Below are 19,616 nucleotides of genomic sequence, written 5' to 3' on the forward strand. Positions count from 1 at the left end.
TCAGAATGCTGCTCCTTCATCAGGTAGTTGTGGACCTGATAAAGAAGCAGCTCTCTGAAAGCTCATGCTTCCAAATAAACCTGTTGGACTATAATCTGGTGTCGTGTGATTTGTAACTCTGCCTATGAATGCTTAACATTGTAGAATTGTCAGGAAACATCCCCATTTCTGACCTCATGATCCAGGTAAGATCATTAATAATTGGAACGGCGAAGCTAGACTGAGGAACTCCTACAGTGGCGTCCTAGGGCTGAGATAATTCATCTCCAAAAAGCACAGTCCATTGCTAGGTATTACTCTAATCAGCAGAGAAGTTTCCTCTGATTCCCACTGACACCAGTTTTTCGAGGGTTTGTCAATGCTGAGGCCATTCGTTCTCACCTCATTCCTGAATTTCAACACTTGTATCTGTGTTTGGACCAAGGCTGCTATGAGGTCAGGAAACCAAACTGAGCATCAGTAAGCAGGTTATTCCTTTGCAAGTGCTGCTTGATAGCACAATTGATAAACCCTTCCATCACTTTGTTGATGACGGAGAGAATAGGATGGTAATTGTCCATGTTGGATTTGTGCTACTTTTCGTGGACAGGAGATACCCAGGCGATTTTCCACATAGTTAGGTAGATGCCAGTGTTGAAGCTGTGTGGGAACAACTTGGGTGGAGGTGCAGCTAGTTCTGGAGCAAAGTCTTCAGTATCTTTGGTGGAATGTCATCAGGGACCATAGCCTTTGCAGTTTCCAGTATCTCCAGCTGTTTCTTGATATCACATGGATATCAAGCTGGTTGAAAGACTGGCATTTCTGACTGAAGGGGCATAGGAATTCTTCAACTTGTCTTTTACGTTAATGTGCTCATTCATCATTGAGATATTAATGGAGTCACCACCTCCTGTTCATTGTTAAATTGTCCACCACTATTCCCCAAAAAATGTGGTAGGACAGTAGAGCTTAAATCTGGTCTGATCTATTGGTTGTGGAATCATTTAACCCCATCTATTGCATGTTATTTCTACTGTTTGACATGCAAATATTTGTGAGTCATACATTTACTCAGTTGACACTTAATGTTTAGGTAGGCTTGGTGCTGTACCTGACATACCCTCTTGTAATTTTCTTTGAATTGACCTCCCTGGCTTAATGTTAATGGAAGATAAGCCAGGTAATGAAGTTACAGCTTGTGAATAATTCTGCTGCTGTTGATGCCCAGAAGCACCTTATGGATGCCCAGTTTTGTGTTGCCATACATCTGTTGGAAGCTTGTCCTATTTAGCATGGTGGTCATGCCACATAATACAATAGAGAGTATGTGAAGACAAGACATTTTCTCCCAAAAGGATTGTACAGTAGTCATACACACTGACATTCTTGTGGGTATTTGGATCTGCGGTGGGTGGTTGGTGAGGATAGGGACAAGTTGATTTGCTTACCACCTGTTGCAGATTGAGTCTAGCCACTATGTCTTTTGGGACTTTGGCAGCAGATTTGGTATGTACTACTGAGCCACTCTTGGTGATGGAGATTGAAGTTCCCACCCAGAGTACATTCAGAGCCTTTGCTAGTCTCAGTAGAAGACTAGCCAGGAGTGTTTAACATGAAGGAGAAGGAACATAGGGATGGGACTGGCCATTCAGCCAGTCGAGCTTGTTCTGCCATTTAATACAATCATGGCTGATTAAACACTTTGATGCCTTTTACCCCACACCATCCCCATAAATCTATCAAATGTGAAAAAGGATTATGACTACTAATTTCTACTTTAAATGTACTTAAACACTGATTTTCCTCAGCTCTGTGGGGTAGAAAAGTCCAAACGTTCACAACCCCATGAGTACTGATTCAACAGTCCAGGGGTAGCTGTAGGTGGTCATCAGCAGGAGGTTTCCTTATGTATGTTTGACCTAATGCAATGAGATTTCATGGGGTCCAAAATCAATGTTGAGGACCCTCAGGGCAATCCTTCTCAATAGTACACCACTGTGCTGCCACCACTGATGGATCTGTCTTACCAGTGAGATATATCCAGGTTTGACGGGAGTGTTTTCTGGAATATTGTCTGTAGGGTATCATCCCATGAGTCCAGAATGATTCACTCAAGTACAGGAAACCCATTTTGCTTTCCAATGTAATGTGTTGATCGATCAAAGGCAGGGCAATTAGAAGATGGCAGGTCATTTGATTACAAATGCTCACAACGCATTCAGCCAGAGTTGGAAATCATATCCTATGGATGTGTGAAATACAGAAGTTCACATGTTTGCATACATCAACTCATTTATAGAAAATGTTCATACTCGGCAAAAGGTAATGACTGACCAGGTAAATTGTAGCAGTATTATGAAGCAATGTTAAAATGTCAACCACAAGATTAACCAGCATTTTCCCTGTGATTTTTAAATCTAATGGTAATAAAGGCTTGCTTTCAGTATACTAAACAAAACTCCCACACACAATTTTCAAACAGTTCCTTGGACACAATTTGTGGTGTTGTTTAAATTGTTAACACCAAATTAAAATTTGACTCAATTTGCAAAGTATGTTGTTTTATTATATATTTCTCTCCTTTGATTATTAGAATTAAAATTGAGTCAGATTTCACCAGAAAATGCCGCCAGTCAGTCAAATTCATTAAAAAGCAGTACAATAGGTATAATGTTAATGTAGGTAAAAACAATGACTGCAGATGCTGGAAACCAGATTCTGGATTAGTGGTGCTGGAAGAGCACAGCAATTCAGGCAGCATCCGAAAAGCTTCGAAATCGACGTTTCGGGCAAAAGCCCTTCATCAGGAATAAAGGCAGAGAGCCTGAAGCGTGGAGAGATAAGCTAGAGGAGGGTGGGGGTGGGGATAGAGTAGCAGAGAGTACAATAGGTCAGTGGGGGAGGAGATGAAGGTGACAGGTCAGGGAGGAGAGGGTAGAGTGGATAGGTGGAAAAGGAGCTGGGCAGGTCGGACAAGTCCGGACAAGTCAAGGGGATCGTGTTGCTGGAGGTTAGAAACTAGGATGAGGTGGGGGAAGGGGAAATGAGGAAGCTGTTGAAATCCACATTGATGCCCTGGGGTTGAAGTGTTCCGAGGCGGAAGATGAGGCGTTCTTCTTCCATGCATCTGGTGGTGAGGGAGCGGCGGTGGAGGAGGCCCAGCACCTCCATATCCTCGGCAGAGTGGGAGGGGGAGTTGAAATGTTGAGCCACGGGGCGGTTTGGTTGATTGGTGCGGGTGTCTCGGAGATGTTCCCTAAAGCGCTCTGCTAGGAGGCGCCCAGTCTCCCCAATGTAGAGGAGACCACATCGGGAGCAACGGATACAATAAATGTTATGAGTGGATGTGCAGGTAAAACTTTGATGGATGTGGAAGGCTCCTTTAGGGCCTTGGATGGAGGTGAGGGAGGAGGTGTGGGCACAGGTTTTACAGTTCCTGCGGTGGCAGGGGAAAGTGCCAGGATGGGAGGGTGGGTCGTAGGGGGGCGTGGACCTGACCAGGTAGTCACGGAGGGAACGGTCTTTGCGGAAGGCGGAGAGGGGTGGGGAGGGAAATATATCCCTGTGGTGGGGTCTGTTTGGAGGTGGCAGAAATGTCGGCGGATGATTTGGTTTATGCAAAGGTTGGTAGGGTGGAAGGTGAGCACCAGGGGCGTTCTATCCTTGTTGCGGTTGGAGGGGTTGGGTCTGAGGGCGGAGGTGGGGGATGTGGACGAGATGCGTTGGAGGGCATCTTTAACTACGTGGGAAGGGAAATTGCGGTCTCTAAAGAAGGAGGCCATCTGGTGTGTTCTATGGTGGAACTGCTCCTCCTAGGAGCAGATACGGCGGAGGCAGAGGAATTGGGAATACGGGATGGCATTTTTGCAAGAGGTAGGGTGGGAAGAGGTGTAATCCAGGTAGCAGCGGGAGTCGGTGGGTTTGTAGAAAATGTCAGTGTCAAGTCGGTCGTCACTGATGGAGATGGAGAGGTCCAGGAAGGGGAGGGAGGTGTCAGAGATGGTCCAGGTAAATTTAAGGTCAGGGTGGAATGTGTTGGTGAAGTTGATGAATTGCTCAACCTCCTCGCGGGAGCACGAGTTCCTGGACTAGGGGGGATAGGACAGTGTCGAGGTAGGTAGAGTGGTAGTCTGGCGCACTGACCTCTACATCGCTGAAGCCAAACGCCAACTCGAGGACACCTCTTCCTACCGCCCCCTTGACCATGACCCCACCCCCCATCACCAAACCATCATCTCCCAGACCATACAGAACCTCATCACCTCAGGAGATCTCCCACCCACAGCTTCCAACCTCATAGTCCGGGAACCCCGCACTGCCCGGTTCTACCTCCTTCCCAAGATCCACAAGCCTGACCACCCTGGCCGACCCATTGTCTCAGCATGCTCCTGCCCCACTGAACTCATCTCTACCTATCTCGACACTGTCCTATCCCCCCCTAGTCCAGGAACTCCCCACATACGTTCGAGACACCACCCACGCCCTCCACCTCCTCCAAGACTTCCGTTTCCCCGGCCCCCAACGCCTCATCTTCACCATGGATATCCAATCCCTCTGCACCTCCATCCGCCATGACCAGGGCCTCCAAGCCCTCCGTTTTTTCCTCTCCAGACGTTCCCAACAGTACCCCTCCACCGACACTCTCATTCGTTTGGCCGAACTGGTCCTCACCCTTAACAATTTCTCCTTTGAATCCTCCCACTTCCTCCAGACCAAAGGGGTAGCCATGGGCACACGTATGGGCCCCAGCTATGCCTGTCTCTTTGTTGGCTACGTAGAGCAGTTGATCTTCCGTAATTACACCGGCACCACTCCGCACCTCTTCCTCCGCTACATTGATGACTGCATTGGCGCCACCTCGTGCTCCCGCGAGGAGGTTGAGCAATTCATCAACTTCACCAACACATTCCACCCTGACCTTAAATTTACCTGGACCATCTCTGACACCTCTCTCCCCTTCCTGGACCTCTCCATCTCCATCAGTGACGACCGACTTGACACTGACATTTTCTACAAACCCACCGACTCCCACAGCTACCTGGATTACACCTCTTCCCACCCTACCTCTTGCAAAAATGCCATCCCGTATTCCCAATTCCTCCGCTTCCGCCGTATCTGCTCCCAGGAGGAGCAGTTCCACCATAGAACACACCAGATGACCTCCTTCTTTAGAGACCGCAATTTCCCTTCCCACGTGGTTAAAGATGCCCTCCAACGCATCTCGTCCACATCCCGCACCTCCGCCCTCAGACCCAACCCCTCCAACCGCAACAAGGATAGAACGCCCGTGGTGCTCACCTTCCACCCTACCAACCTTTGCATAAACCAAATCATCTGCCGACATTTCCGCCACCTCCAAACAGACCCCACCACCAGGGATATATTTCCCTCCCCACCCCTCTCCGCCTTCCGCGAAGACCGTTCCCTCCGTGACTACCTGGTCAGGTCCACGCCCCCCTACGACCCACCCTCCCATCCTGGCACTTTCCCCTGCCACCGCAGGAACTGTAAAACCTGTGCCCACACCTCCTCCCTCACCTCCATCCAAGGCCCTAAAGGAGCCTTCCACACCCATCAAAGTTTTACCTGCACATCCACTCATATCATTTATTGTATCCGTTGCTCCCGATGTGGTCTCCTCTACATTGGGGAGACTGGGCGCCTCCTAGCAGAGCGCTTTAGGGAACATCTCCGAGACACCCGCACCAATCAACCAAACCGCCCCGTGGCTCAACATTTCAACTCCCCCTCCCACTCTGCCAAGGATATGGAGGTGCTGGGCCTCCTCCACCGCCGCTCCCTCACCACCAGACGCATGGAAGAAGAACGCCTCATCTTCCGCCTCGGAACACTTCAACCCCAGGGCATCAATGTGGATTTCAACAGCTTCCTCATTTCCCCTTCCCCCACCTCATCCTAGTTTCTAACCTCCAGCAACACGATCCCCTTGACTTGTCCGGACTTGTCCGACTTACCCAGCTCCTTTTCCACCTATCCACTCCACCCTCTCCTCCCTGACCTATCACCTTCATCTCCTCCCCCACTGACCTATTGTACTCTATGCTACTCTATTCCCACCCCCACCCTCCTCTAGCTTATCTCTCCACACTTCAGGCTCTCTGCCTTTATTCCTGATGAAGGGCTTTTGCCCGAAACGTCGATTTCGAAGCTTTTCGGATGCTGCCTGAATTGCTGTGCTCTTCCAGCACCACTGATCCAGTAATGTTAATGTAGTCTGTCTCATGTGCATGACTGCATCACGCTCAATTCTTTACTCTTTCTGGCTACTTTTTAGTCAATTGGTGCCAATGATGTGAAAAGGGATATTTTTAATTAAATCAAGTAAGAGTAAAATTGGTCTTCTGCAAAGATCTAACATAGGCTCTCATAAAGTGGCAGCTCCTTTTACATTGATTTGCTATTGTTTCTGCTTGACTATTAGAGACAATGCAGTCTCAGAAACTGCCATTAAAGATGACATTGCATAAACATTTAACAGTGTTATTCCAAAAGAAGCATAAGTACAAAAGTAGGCTTTGGACACCTTCATCTCATTCAACCACTGACTTGATCCTAATTCCATCCATCTGCTATCATTCCATATGGTGGCACGGTGGCTCAGCAGTTAGCACTGCTGCCTCACAGCGCCAGAGACCCAGGTTCAATTCCCGCCTCAGGCAGCTGTCTATGTGGAGTTTGCACATTCTCCCCGTGTCTGCCTGGGTTTCCTCCCACAGTCCAAAAATATGCAGGTCAGGTGAATTGGCCATGCTAAATTGCCCGTAGTATTAGGTGTAGGGGAATGGGTCTGGGTGGGTTGCTCTTCGGAGGTTGGGTGTGGACTTGTTGGGCCGAAGGGCCTGTTTCCACTCTGTAGGGAATCTAATCTAAACAAACTCTGAAGATTCTCCCCTTCATTTCAAACTAAAAATAACAATCTCTGTTCAGAAATTTCCAATTAACCCCAGCCTCAATGGAGAAAAGTCCAGGTTTCCAATATCCTAGAATGACCCTGTTTTTACATTATCCTGCTTGTATAATGTTGAAATAGTGTTTAAATGAATTTACAAGACCAGCTATTACAGGGAAATCGCAATGAGCCAAATTTGAATTACCTAAAATTCCAGGTTGTGGTGAAGTGGTGAACCATTTCTGCCTGCAGAATAGGAAATCAAATAGAGGACGAGATACTGAAATTTCAGACAGTTAATTTTGGATTAGCTAGACTCATGTACACTTGTCATCTCTGCATGAGTTAATCTGAGAAGACTTTGGCAACACAGGCACATGAAATCAAAATAGTCTTGCCCATGCCAAACAACGGAAAAATACAAGATTGTTCTTCACATTTTTCAATCCCTTTTACTGTACAAGATCAGGCCATTATATGCATAAACAAATTGAAAAACAAACTCTTTTTTTCATATATTTACCATGTAATTGTGTTTTAATTAGTATTTTTACATAAATTAAATCTCATAAGACCTTCCTCAGCTACCCTGAAGTTCCAATTTTCACAAATTTTTGCATGGGCCTATAATTCAACTTATGAGTTTATTGCATACAACATTATATTTCTGTCACTATGCTTATAAAAATGGAGTCTGGCTTTGAATTATTGAAATGCATTCAGCAACTGTCCATTTTGGTATTTATAACTACTCAAAAATGATAATAATTATAACATCCTAAATTTGGAGAATCCTGCCTTGAACATTTGACGTGTTCTTGTCAAATAAAGAACAAATAATAGATAGGGAGAGTGTGGTGAAGGGACCAAGTGATGGAGGAGATGCTTAAAATAGTACAACATTGCCACCATGTGGCTTAACTTCCCTAACGACTCCCAGGTAACATCCACAGCTAAAATGAACTCTGTGGTTTATAATGGGCAGATGTGTAATCTGAACTATGGCTATTGCTTAACTTGTAAGTTCCTTTTTTACTTTGTATGTTTTAGAGTGGTCTCCAATATAGGAGACAGATGGGGATATTTTGTGAGCTTCCATCGTCAGTGCAGACACTTGCTTGTCTGGGAAACACAGGTCATATAAATCAGGTATATAGGTCAGGATACCCGATTCCAGCTTGCTGTGTTTCACAGCAATAACAGTTTTACGAAGGCTGGAATGCTAACTGGCATAAATCTCACCAAACCTCTGATTTCTTTGCAGATGTGTTTCACTCGGGATTTAATGACTTTTCTGCACATTCTTCAGTAATAACTCAACTCAGTGATGCAGAATCTGTTTTCTTAAAGTTGGGTCACTCTTTCCAGCATCGATTGCCAGTCTAGCTTTTTCTTGCTTAATACAATACTTTATCTTCATTTCCAGCAGTGCATTTCTTTTTGATGTTTGCAATTCAGTATCTTAGATTGCTTACAGCCATTTAATCCACTGTGTTTGCGTTTGTTCTCTGCAAAACAACTCAGCTACATCCACTACATACTTTTTCTATACCTCCACAATATTTTCCCTTCAAATGATTAATTTTTCCCCTTTTAAAATCGCATTTAAATCAACTTTCATGTTGCTTTCAAACAGTACAATTCAGATCCTAAATAATGATTGTGTTAAAAGTGCTTTCTTTACATCACCTCCCTTTCACAAATGAGACCATTTCCCTTCAGATATTCTGTCCTGCTACCTCTTTGGAAACCTCTATCAAATTACTGGTCAAATTTCTCTTTGCTAAGAAGGAAAGGCTTGGCTTCTTTAATCTCTTCATGAATCTGAAGACCCACCTCTCAAGTACATTGTGGGGAAGTAGTACTTAGTGATAATGCCACTAGACCAGTAATCCAGAAACCCAGGCAAATTGTCTGGAGACATGAGTGTGAATCCCAGCACAGCAGATGGAGAAATTTCAATTCAATAAAAATCTAGAATAAAAACACTACTCCAATGGCAACTATGTATCTATTATCAAATGTTGTAAAAAAAAAACCATCTGGTTCACAAATGTCCTTCAGAAAAGGAAATCTGCCTTTCCTGGTCTGGCCTACATGTGCCTGCCAACCCACAGCAATATGGTTGACTCTTAACTGCCTTCTGTTCAATAAATGCTAGCCTAGCCAGCCATGCCTACATCCCAAGCAAATTTTTTGTCAATGCTTCTGTACCCTCTCAAAAGTGTTTATATTTTCTCTGAAGAATGGCATCCAGAATTGAATGCAATATTCTCATTGAGGCTGAACCAATGTCTTGTGAAGGTTGATCTTTGTTTTGTATTCCATACATCCATTTGTAAAGCAGCTCTAGTAGAGGTTTTAACAGCTTCCTCAAACAGCTGTGCACCTTCAAAGATCTCTAGACACAAACCGAGGTCTCTCTATTGCTTTATTATTGAATCCTCTTTTTTGTATTCCTTCATGGGATGTGGGTGTTGGGTCCCTCCAGGCTGGGCAACTGTGCAGCCACTTCGATGATCCATACATGAATCCACATGCCAGTTGGTGTATGGACACATTGCTTTCTGATTTCAGAAGTCACTGCTCCACACAAATGCGGAAAATAGGAGAGAACGTAGGTTGGTGGAAAGACCAGCATTTACTGTAAAGGCAGTGGTGAGCTAGGTACTAGTGCAGTCGAAGGCTATGGTACTAGTGCAGTCGAAGGCTATGGTGCTGGAAAAGCACAGCTGGTCAGGCAGCATCTGAGGAGCAAGCGAGTCGATGTTTCAGGCATAAACACTTCAACAGGATTCCTGATGAAGGGCTTCTGCCCGAAATGTTGACTCTCCTCTCCTCAGATGCTGCCTGACCGGCTGTGCTTTTTCAGCACCATACCCTTCGACTCTGATCCCCAGCATCTGTAGTCCTCACTTTCTCCATAGGTACTAATGTAGTTCTGTTAAGAAGGAAGTTCCAGGATTTTGAACCAATGGCAGTGATGGAATGACAATATAATTCCAAGTTGGGATGGTGTGGGACACAGAGAGAAACTTGCAGGTGGTGGTGTTCCCAAGCATTTGCTATTCTTGTTTTCTTAAAATGCAGACTTTATAGGCTTGAAAACTCACAAAAGAATTGGGGCATGGAAATAACAATGGCACATTGAGCTCTCTAATGTGTGCACAGCATATCAAGGGGAGCGAGCATTGTAATGCAACCAGCAAGACACATTTGTAAATCTCTCCCATTTCATTGACAAGGGAACACAGCTGACTTATAGGGAATATCACCCTATCAGAACTAGTGAGTACAATTTCCACGATTGCTGTTTGATCGAAATCAGATCATGTTTATTATGCACACTGCGCACTGAAAATATATTCCTAAAACATGGTCCACATATTGAAAAGAAAAACAGAAAAACCTCCATTTATCCAGAAGATCTCACTGTCTTTGGCTAAATTATCCTGGGTTTGTAATTCAAAATTTGAGGTGACCTAACTGAGGAAAGAAATAATTGATAATTTCCACACATTTCCACCCCTTACTGCTGCAATTTAACCTCAGTATCCCATCCCACACCAGTTTATGCCAGAAGGAAGTTAAAAATGATATTCTTTTGTACAAAACAAATGGTGATCAATTCTACATGATACAAAAAAATGAAATAAGTTTATAAAAGGTTGGGCAATTTAGAAGCAACATGCTGTCATTTCTAGCTCTGTTTCTCTTTCAGCAGACGTTTCCCGCCCTGCTGAGTTCCCTAAAACTTTATTTTGTGTTTCAAATTACTAATATCCACAATTGATTGCTTTTATGCCTTTTCTAGTCCCCTCACAGTTTTTGTTAGTAAGTGAGTCTTCTTTCCATTTCAGATCATGAGTTCAGCTTATATCACCAGAAAAGATTTTGAAGTTGTAGCGTTGAAATATTTATTTACATTAATATTAGTGTTTCCATATTTGGAAAAAAAATCCTGGCATGATTTTGCTTTCAACAAATGCCATTATTGTTTCATTAGATGGGCCATCAAGCATGAAGGAACTGCAAAGCCTGGCCAGTGGAAACATTCAAAATTGGAGAATCCACTATGGAACAAGTTAACCTACATGTGGCCTGTACTGCCAGATGGTGAATTGAATGAGGTAATAGCACTTCACTGATAAGTAGACAATATTCAACAAGTCTATAAATTTTTCATATGACATACAAAACCCAGCAATTGACATTTCATCAGTGAAGAATGCATTTGGTTAAAGATCTCAAATGTAGGATAAAGTGTCCTTGACTTGAGGTACTCGATAATGGAGATTCGAGGTCTTCAATAACTCTAATGCAATTAAATGCAACAATGATTTCATGGAGCTAAACATTACTTATAAAAAAAAGGAAATAAACTCGGATTTATATCATCCTGCTTTATGCTGCTCTGAAACATGTCAAAGACCTTCATATTCAAACATTTGTAGCAGCCCTTTTGAATGCTGCAAGATCCAAATAGATGAAATAGAAGATTAAAAACAATAGATGAATGATGAGTTTATCTATTTTGATTATGATTTTTCACATAAGGATAATGAGGTTGGAGTTTTAGAGCAATTAGGCAGATATGGTTTAATTAAGGAATTGAAATGAATTCAAATATGGAAAAGATGCTTCATCATCCTTTGTATAGCGCATTGAAGCAAGGTTGATGATACTTGCTTTACATTCATAGGCAATAGTGCAGAAGGATACATTCAACCCTTCATATCTGCTTTGCCCATTTTACAGGGACAACTCAGTTTGTGCAACTTCCCTCATCTTTGCTCTGAGATCCTGTTATTTTCTTGCTCCTCAAATAATTGTAAAATTTCCAGTTGAAAGCCCTAACTGAATTTGCCTCCATCAACAACTCAGGCAAATTATTTCAGTTCCTAACCACTCGCTGTGTAAAAACATTTTTCCTCATGTTCCCATTGGTTCCAATATCAATCACCTTAACTCTGTGTGCTCTGGTTCTTGACCCTTTGGCCAACGGGAAGAGTTTCCCTCTATCTTCTTCTAAACATTCATCAAATCATCTCTTAATCTTCCTTGAACAAAAGAAAAAGGAGTAAGAGGAGGGAATTTGGCCTTTAAGACCACTCTGCCCATTCAATTAGAACATGGCTGATACGATTATGGCCTGAACTACACTTTCCAGTCTAACCCCAATCACCCTGACTCCGTTACAGATCAAAAGTCTCTTTAAATCAGCCTTGAGCATAGTCAATAGTTTGACTTTGTGTGGCAGAGAATTCCAAAGATTACCAAGCCTCAGAGGAAACAGAAATTGTTATTTCAATTTTAAATAGAATGCCTCTTATTCTGAAACCATTCCCCTTGATCTAGATTCATGCAGGAGTTGAAGTGTTTCCTCAGCATCAGTTCTGTCAAGTTCCCTCTGAATATGATTCAGTCAGATCATTCTCTCGTATCTCTCATTCTTCTAAACTTCAAAGATTAGAAGCCTAACCAGCTTAACCTTCTCTTATTAAGTAACCCCAGGAATCAACCTAGTGAAACCAGGAAACTGTAATAGCAGAAACAGATGGCTAGATATCTGCTTCTCCACATGTGTTTATTATGCATGCTTGACTAAGCTCCAAGATTCTCAGGTGGATTAGCTGAGCAGACATCTATTTGGGCTAACTGAAATGGAGTGCTTGCTTTTCTTGATTTACATCTTTATTAAGTAATGATATATTCTTTCAATTATCTATTTGGTCAATGCCTTTCTTTTTATTTGAATAAGTTTGAGTGTGAGGTGGATACAGCTTTTGTTGTTGATACTATAATGACCTTGTTTGATTGACACTTTTATAGGGTTATAAGAACAGTAGGTTTTCTTTAAAGTGGATTTCTACTTGATGTTCCTTTTCTTCAGCAGTTTAACACTTGCAATTATTACTAAATAATTCATTGGTTCTGTGTGTAATGTGTAGTAGATAAATAGACATGAAGGGTGTTTGGACAACTTAGAGGTGGTATCAAAATGGAAGAACCATGGGTTATGGAGGAAAAATAGAGGCAGCGTACAGAGAAGACTATTTAAACTTACCTTTCAAAGTACTCCAGAATCCAAACCATGTTTGAAGGTTAATGGACAAGCTATGAAATGCTAACAGTCATAGAGAAGCTGGCTCAACTCCAAGAAAATTGGAATGGGTTATGAGATGCCAATGCTTGGAATGGAGCCAGTCGGGTTGGGCTAGCAGCATCAATAGCTTCATTTCCAAGCCAAAAAGAAATGGCAGTGCTGGGGTTGAAGGCAGCAGTTCCAAAATCAGATCCTACCTGCCAATTTTAAATTGCCCTTGATCTGGCCCAATTCTGCTAATCTGGGAGAAAGTGAGGACTGCAGATGTTGGAGATCAGAGTTGAGAGTGTGGTGCTGGAAAGGCACAGCAGGTCAGGCAGCATCCGAGGAGTAGGAGAATCGACATTTCAGTCATAAGCCCTTCATCAGGAATCCTGATGAAGGGCTTATGCATGAAACATTGATTCCCCTACTCCAAAGACGCTGCCTGACCTGCTGTGCTTTTCCAGCACCACACTCTTGACTTCGCAAATCTGGTCCATAGTTTCAGATCTTCAAACAGGGTGTGCAATACTAGTACTATGATATTATGTTCACTCTTACCTGTAGGATTCTTTACCATAGGATCATTAATAAATCCTGTTTAAGTAAACATCTTGCCTCGCCTTGGGAGGTCTTGTCTCACAAATTTGAGTTTTTTGAGGAAGTGACAAAGATTATTGGTGAGGGTAGGGCACTTGAGGGAAGGAGTTTTTTTCATGGAGGTCTGTGACCTGTAGTGTTCCACAAGGATGAGTGCTGGGACCTTTTTTGTTCATAATGAATAAATAAATGTTCGATGATTACTGAGTTTGCAGACAAAATATAAATTGGTAGGGCTATGGATAGTAAGGACAGTCGTCAAAGGATGCAGCAGGACATAAATCAGTTGCAAAGTTGGGTGGAGAAATATAGGTGGACTTTAAATTGAACAAGTGTGAGGTAAAGCATTTAGGGAAATCAAATACAAGAGAAAAATGCATAGTAAATGGCAGGACCCTTAGGTGCCTTGATATGCAGAGAGATTTCAGGATTTAAGTCCACAGGTCCCTGAAAATGTCAATACAAGTGAATAAGGTGATAAACAAAGCATAGAGCATGCTTGCCTTCATCAGTTGGGGCATTGAATAAACAACTTGGTAAGTCATGTTGCAGCTGTATAAAACTTTATTAAGGCCACATATGGATAATTATGTGCAGTTCTTGTCCCCACTGTAGCGACTGTAACAAGGTCAGTCAGGTAGACCTCATAGAACATAAGTTTCCTGACTGGGGCCGTTAATCTGGTCCAATCATGGAGCCCAGGCTGGCAGATTTAAAAACAGAAGTGTCAGAGATCCTGTTTACTCTGAGAGCTAAATTTGAATTGTTTTCGCAAGAGCATCGAAAGCTGATGGGTGACCTGAACGAAGTATGTAAAATTAGGACTGGCATGCATAGGCTGGGTTATGAGAGTCTTTTTACTGGGGTGGAAATATCAAGTCCTAAGGGGAAAGCTTAAAGGAGATGTGCAAGGAAAGTTTTTGACACAGACGGTGGCAGGTGCCTGTAAGGTTCTGCTGGAGAGGCTGTTGAAGCAGACATGATGGCAATGTTTAAGAGGCATTTAGACAGACCCATGGATAGGCAGGGTATATCAGGAGACAGACCATGTGCTATCTGTAAGAATAATAGGGTGGCTATGTAAGGGGATTTTAACTTTCTAAACATAGACTGGGACTGCCATAGTGTTAAGGGTTTAAATGAAGAGGAATTTGTTAAGTGTGTACAATAAAATTTTCTGATTCAGTATGTGGATGTACCTACTCGAGAAGGTGCAAAACTTGACCTACTCTTGGGTAATAAGGCAGGGCAGGTGACTGACATGTAAGTGGAAGAGCATTTTGGGGCCAACGACCATAATTCTATTAGATTTAAAATAGTGATGGAAAAGGATAGACCAGATCTAACAGTTGAAGTTCTAAATTGGAGAAAGGCCAATTTTGACGCTATTAGGCAAGAACTTTCAAAAGCTGATTGGGGGCAGATGTTTGCTGGTAAAGATATGGCTGGAAAATGGGAAGCCTTCAGAAATGAGGTAACAAGAATCCAGAGAAAGTATATTCCTGTCAGGGTGAAAGGAAAGGCTGGTAGGTATAGGGAATGCTGGATGATTAGGGAAATTGAGGGTTTGGTTAAGAAAAAGCAGGAAGCATATATAAGGTATAGACAGGATAGATCGAGTGAATCCTTAGATGAGTATAAAGGCAGGAGGAGTATACTTAAGAGGGAAATCAGGAGGGCAAAAAGGGGACATGAGATAACTTTGGCAAATAGAATTAAGGAGAATCCAAAGGGTTTTTACAAGTACATTAAGGACAGTAGGGTAACTAGGGAGAAAATAGGGCCCCTCAAAGATCAGCAAGGCGACCTTTGTGTGGAACCACAGAAAATGGGGAAGATACTAAACGAGTATTTTGCATCAGTATTTACTGTGGAAAAGGATATATGGAAGATATAGACTGGAGGGAAATAGATAATGACACCTTGCAAAATGTCCAAATTACAAAAGAGGAAGTGCTGGATGTCTTGAAACGCATAAAGGTGGATAAATCCCCAGGATCTGATCAGGTGTACCCTAGAACTCTGTGGGAAGCTAGAGAAATGAGTGCTGGGCCTCTTCTGAGATATTTGTATCATCGATAGTCACAGATGAGGTGCCGGAAGATTGGAGGTTGGCTAACGTGGTGCCACCGTTTAAGAAGTGTGGTAAGGACAAGCCAGGGAACTATAGACCAGTGAGCCTGACGTCGGTGGTGGGCAAGTTGTTGGAGGGAATCCTGAGGGACAGAATGTATGTATTTGGAAAGGCAAGGACTGATTAGGGATAGTCAACATGGCTTTGTGCATGGGAAATCATGTCTCACAAACTTGATTGAGATTTTTGAGGAAGTAACAAAGAGGGTTGATGAGGGCAGAGTGGTGGATGTGATCTATATGAATTTCAGTAAGGCGTTCAACAAGGTTTCCCATGGGAGATTGATTAGCAAGGTTAGATCTCATGGAATAGAGGGAGAGCTAGCCATTTGGACTCGGAACTGGCTCAAAGGTAGAAGACAGAGGGTGTTGGTGGAGGGTAGTTTTTCAGACTGGAGGCCTGTGACCAGTAGAGTGCCACAAGGATCGGTGCTGGGTCCTCTCCTTTTTGTCATTTACATAAATGACTTGGATGCGAGCATAAGAGGTACAGTTAGTAAGTTTGCAGATAATACCAAAATTGGATGTGTAATGGACAGCGAAGAGGATTACCTCAGATTACAACAGGATCTTGACCAAATGGGCCAATGGGCAGAGAAGTGGCAGATGGAGTTTAATTCAGATAAATGCTAGGTGCTGTATTTTGGGAAAGCAAATCTTAGCAGGACGTATACACTTATTGGAAATGTGTTGCTGGAAAAGCGCAGCAGGTCAGGCAGCATCTAGGGAACAGGAGAATCGACGTTTCGGGCATTATCTTCCATATATCCTTTTCCACAGTAAATACTGATGCAAAATACTCGTTTAGTATCTTCCCCATTTTCTGTGGTTCCACACAAAGGTCGCCTTGCTGATCTTTGAGGGGCCCTATTTTCTCCCTAGTTACCCTACTGTCCTTCAGGGCTAATGCCCGAAACGTCGATTCTCCTGTTCCCTAGATGCTGCCTGACCTGCTGCGCTTTTCCAGCAACACATTTCCATCTCTGATCTCCAGCATCTGCAGACCTCACTTTCTCCTCAAAGTATACACTTAATGGTAAGGTCCGAGGGAGTGTTGCTGAACAAAGAGACCTTGGAGTGCAGGTTCATAGGACCTTGAAAGTGGAGTCGCAGGTAGATAGGATAGTGAAGAAGGCGTTTGGTATGCTTTCATTTATTGGTCAGAGTATTGAGTACAGGAGTTGGGAGGTCATGTTGCGGCTGTACAGGACATTGGTTAGGCCACTGTTGGAATATTGCATGTAATTCTGGTCTCCTTCCTATCGGAAGGATGTGAAACTTGAAAGGGTTCAGAAAAGATTTACAAGGGTTGGAGGATTTGAGCTATAGGGAGAGGCTGAGCAGGCTGGGGCTGTTTTCCCTGGAGTGTCGGAGGCTGAGGGGTGACCTTATAGAGGTTACAAAATTATGAGGTGCATGGATAGGGTAAATAGACAAAGTCTTTTCCCTGGGATGGGGGAGTCCAGAACTAGAGGGCATAGGTTTAGGGTGAGATGGGAAAGATATAAACGAGACCTAAGGGGCAACTTTTTCACACAGAGGGTGAAATGGAATGGAATGTATGTATGGAATCCATGTATGGAATGAGCTGCCAGAGGATGTGGTGGAGGCTGGTACAATTGCAATATTTAAAAGGCATTTGGATAGGTATATGAATAGGAGGGGTTAGGAGGGATATGGGCTGGGTGCTGGCAGGTGGGACCAGATTGGGTTGGGATAACAGGTCAGCATGGATGGGTTGGACTGAAGGGTCTGTTTCCATGCTGTACATCTCTATGACTCAATGTGCAGGTAGATATGATTAACATGGCATCAAGATCAATGCTGACATTGTGGGTTGAAGAGCCTGTATCTGCACTGTACTATTCTATGTTCTCTGTGTATACATTGCCACATCCCTCTCCCTATTGCAAAACCACCATTCCACGTCTTCTTCCCCAAGCCGTCTTTCAATGGTTACCACACCACCAAACCTACCCCGTCCTCCTATTCTCCTTGCCCATCTCCTTTTCAGATGCCCTCCCATGCACAGATGTGGCAGATGGAGCTCCCAGACATGGCAAAAGGCCATACATACCTTGGCAAAAAGCATCCCTATCAAAAGGACACACCTCCCAGCCTTGGCTAAAGGCAGCACCCAACCCTTCAACCTTCGCGAAAGCCATCTGGCTCCCCATCCCAGCCTCAGCAAAAGGCAACTCCTGAAACCTAGCTCCTGGCCTCAGCTAAAGATGGCTCACATCTCGACCTGCCTCCTCCTGCTATCCTGGTTCTCGGTCCCCGGCAAACATTCCCCTGGCAACTTTCTCACTTTATGCTTCTTGATCATCCAATCACAGGTCACTTCCCTCGCATATTTGTTCCTCTTGGTTCATCACTCAGCCTATCAGCAGCAAGCATCGGAGAGAATCGGTCTGTGATTGGAGGTGTACCTCAACATCATTGCTGTCTGTTCTATGTCCAGGGACAACGTCGCCAATGCTTGGCTGTCCAGAATTTTCCCATGCCTTTTTTGGAAATTATGGAATAGAATAATTGATTTCACCACCCTCTCCCCAACAATATTTTGAGCATTACTTATATCTCCCTGTCACTAGTGTAAATTACTGACCCAATTTAGAGTTAAAATAAACTTTGAAACTCACCCAACAATTATATCCCTTATTTAATTAATACCTCTAGACTTCAACTGTCAGGTCCTGCTGTGACACACTCCCGCTGACAGTCCACTCTTTTCTGTAAAAAGGTCAGAAAAACACTTGCCTCCACTTCCTCACTGACTAAAATTTGGAGTTCAGTATTCTGTTGAAGGTCTGCTCCATAGGAAAGGGCTCAATGCTACTTACTTAATAATATTCAGATTGTACAAGCAGCTATAGTAAATTGGATTTAGCTATTTGGACAGTTTCTCACAGTAAATAGGGTTGATATGGGTGGAGGAGAATGGGAACTGGGTGCTGTTAGAAAGGGCCAGACCAAAACCAGGATCATAAGGATGATGTCAACTGAATTGTATGCTTTGTTGGAGGAGATTTAAAAAAAAACACATTATATAGGATTTGCAGCTAAATCAAAGTTCGCCCAGATTCACAGTTGAGAGTGTTGTGCTGGAAAGGTACAGCAGGCCAGGCAGCATCCGAGGAGCGGGCAAATCGACATTTCGGGCATAAGGCCTTCATCGGGAATGAGGCTTGTGGGTCGGGGCTGACAGGTAAATGGGAGGAGGGGTGGGGTTGGGGGGAGGCTGTTGGGAAAGCGATAGTGGATGAAGGTGAGGGAGAAGGTGATAGGTCGCGGGGCAGTGATGGACTGGTCAGGAGCTGTGGTGCTGAGTTGGAGGCTTGGGACTGGGATAATGTGGGAGAGGGGGAAATGAGGAAGCTGTTGAAATCCAGATTCACAGTTGTAATAATAATTCATCTGTCAGGGTTTGCTGTAATTCAGTGAAGCTGACAATAATCTTTGATACCGGTAGATCCACAGTTATGCATAGAAATACAAACATTGTTTGCAGTGATCACCCATTGCACTGTTCATCTTGTTGTAGATCAAAATTTTAGACACCATTTAAATTGATGTGAACTTATACTTTCGTAGGTGCAGTGATAGTATTCAAAAAATTTTATTAATGCTAAATTGAGTTAAAAGTGACACAATTATGTTTTTAATAATATATTATTTCATACTGATGAAGAATCTCTCTGGCTAGGAAAGCTTAATATTTGTGGAATGTCACATTATTTGATTAATTTAAAATCCTATAGATGTTTGAAGTCCAAAATTTATATGTTTTAAAAATTTAAGATAAATAGGCTTGTATCTTAATCCTATGCGCATGGTTCATTCTTTATTTGTACTCTGTAAAATGATTAAATTGTTAAGACTCAATCGATTGTTTAACTTCCT

General features: G+C 43.3%; 1 protein-coding gene across 2 annotated transcripts in view; it reads left to right on the top strand.

Moving 5' to 3' along the window:
- LOC122557702 (doublecortin domain-containing protein 1-like) overlaps positions 1–19,616 on the top strand; it is a 554,199-nt gene that overhangs the window by 406,187 nt on the left and 128,396 nt on the right. For both annotated transcript variants that reach the window (XR_015760126.1, XM_087996361.1), the window contains exon 20: positions 10,896–11,019. Coding sequence is in view for 1 of the 2 variants with exons in the window: in XM_087996361.1 (XP_087852487.1) it covers positions 10,896–11,019 (124 nt within the window). In the remaining variant the exon portion in view is untranslated. The remainder of the gene's footprint in view (positions 1–10,895; positions 11,020–19,616) is intronic.

Source organism: Chiloscyllium plagiosum, unplaced genomic scaffold (assembly GCF_037043375.1).
Source record: "Chiloscyllium plagiosum isolate Xiang-an unplaced genomic scaffold, Cpla_swu_hap1 HiC_scaffold_18, whole genome shotgun sequence".
Taxonomy (NCBI): domain Eukaryota; kingdom Metazoa; phylum Chordata; class Chondrichthyes; order Orectolobiformes; family Hemiscylliidae; genus Chiloscyllium; species Chiloscyllium plagiosum.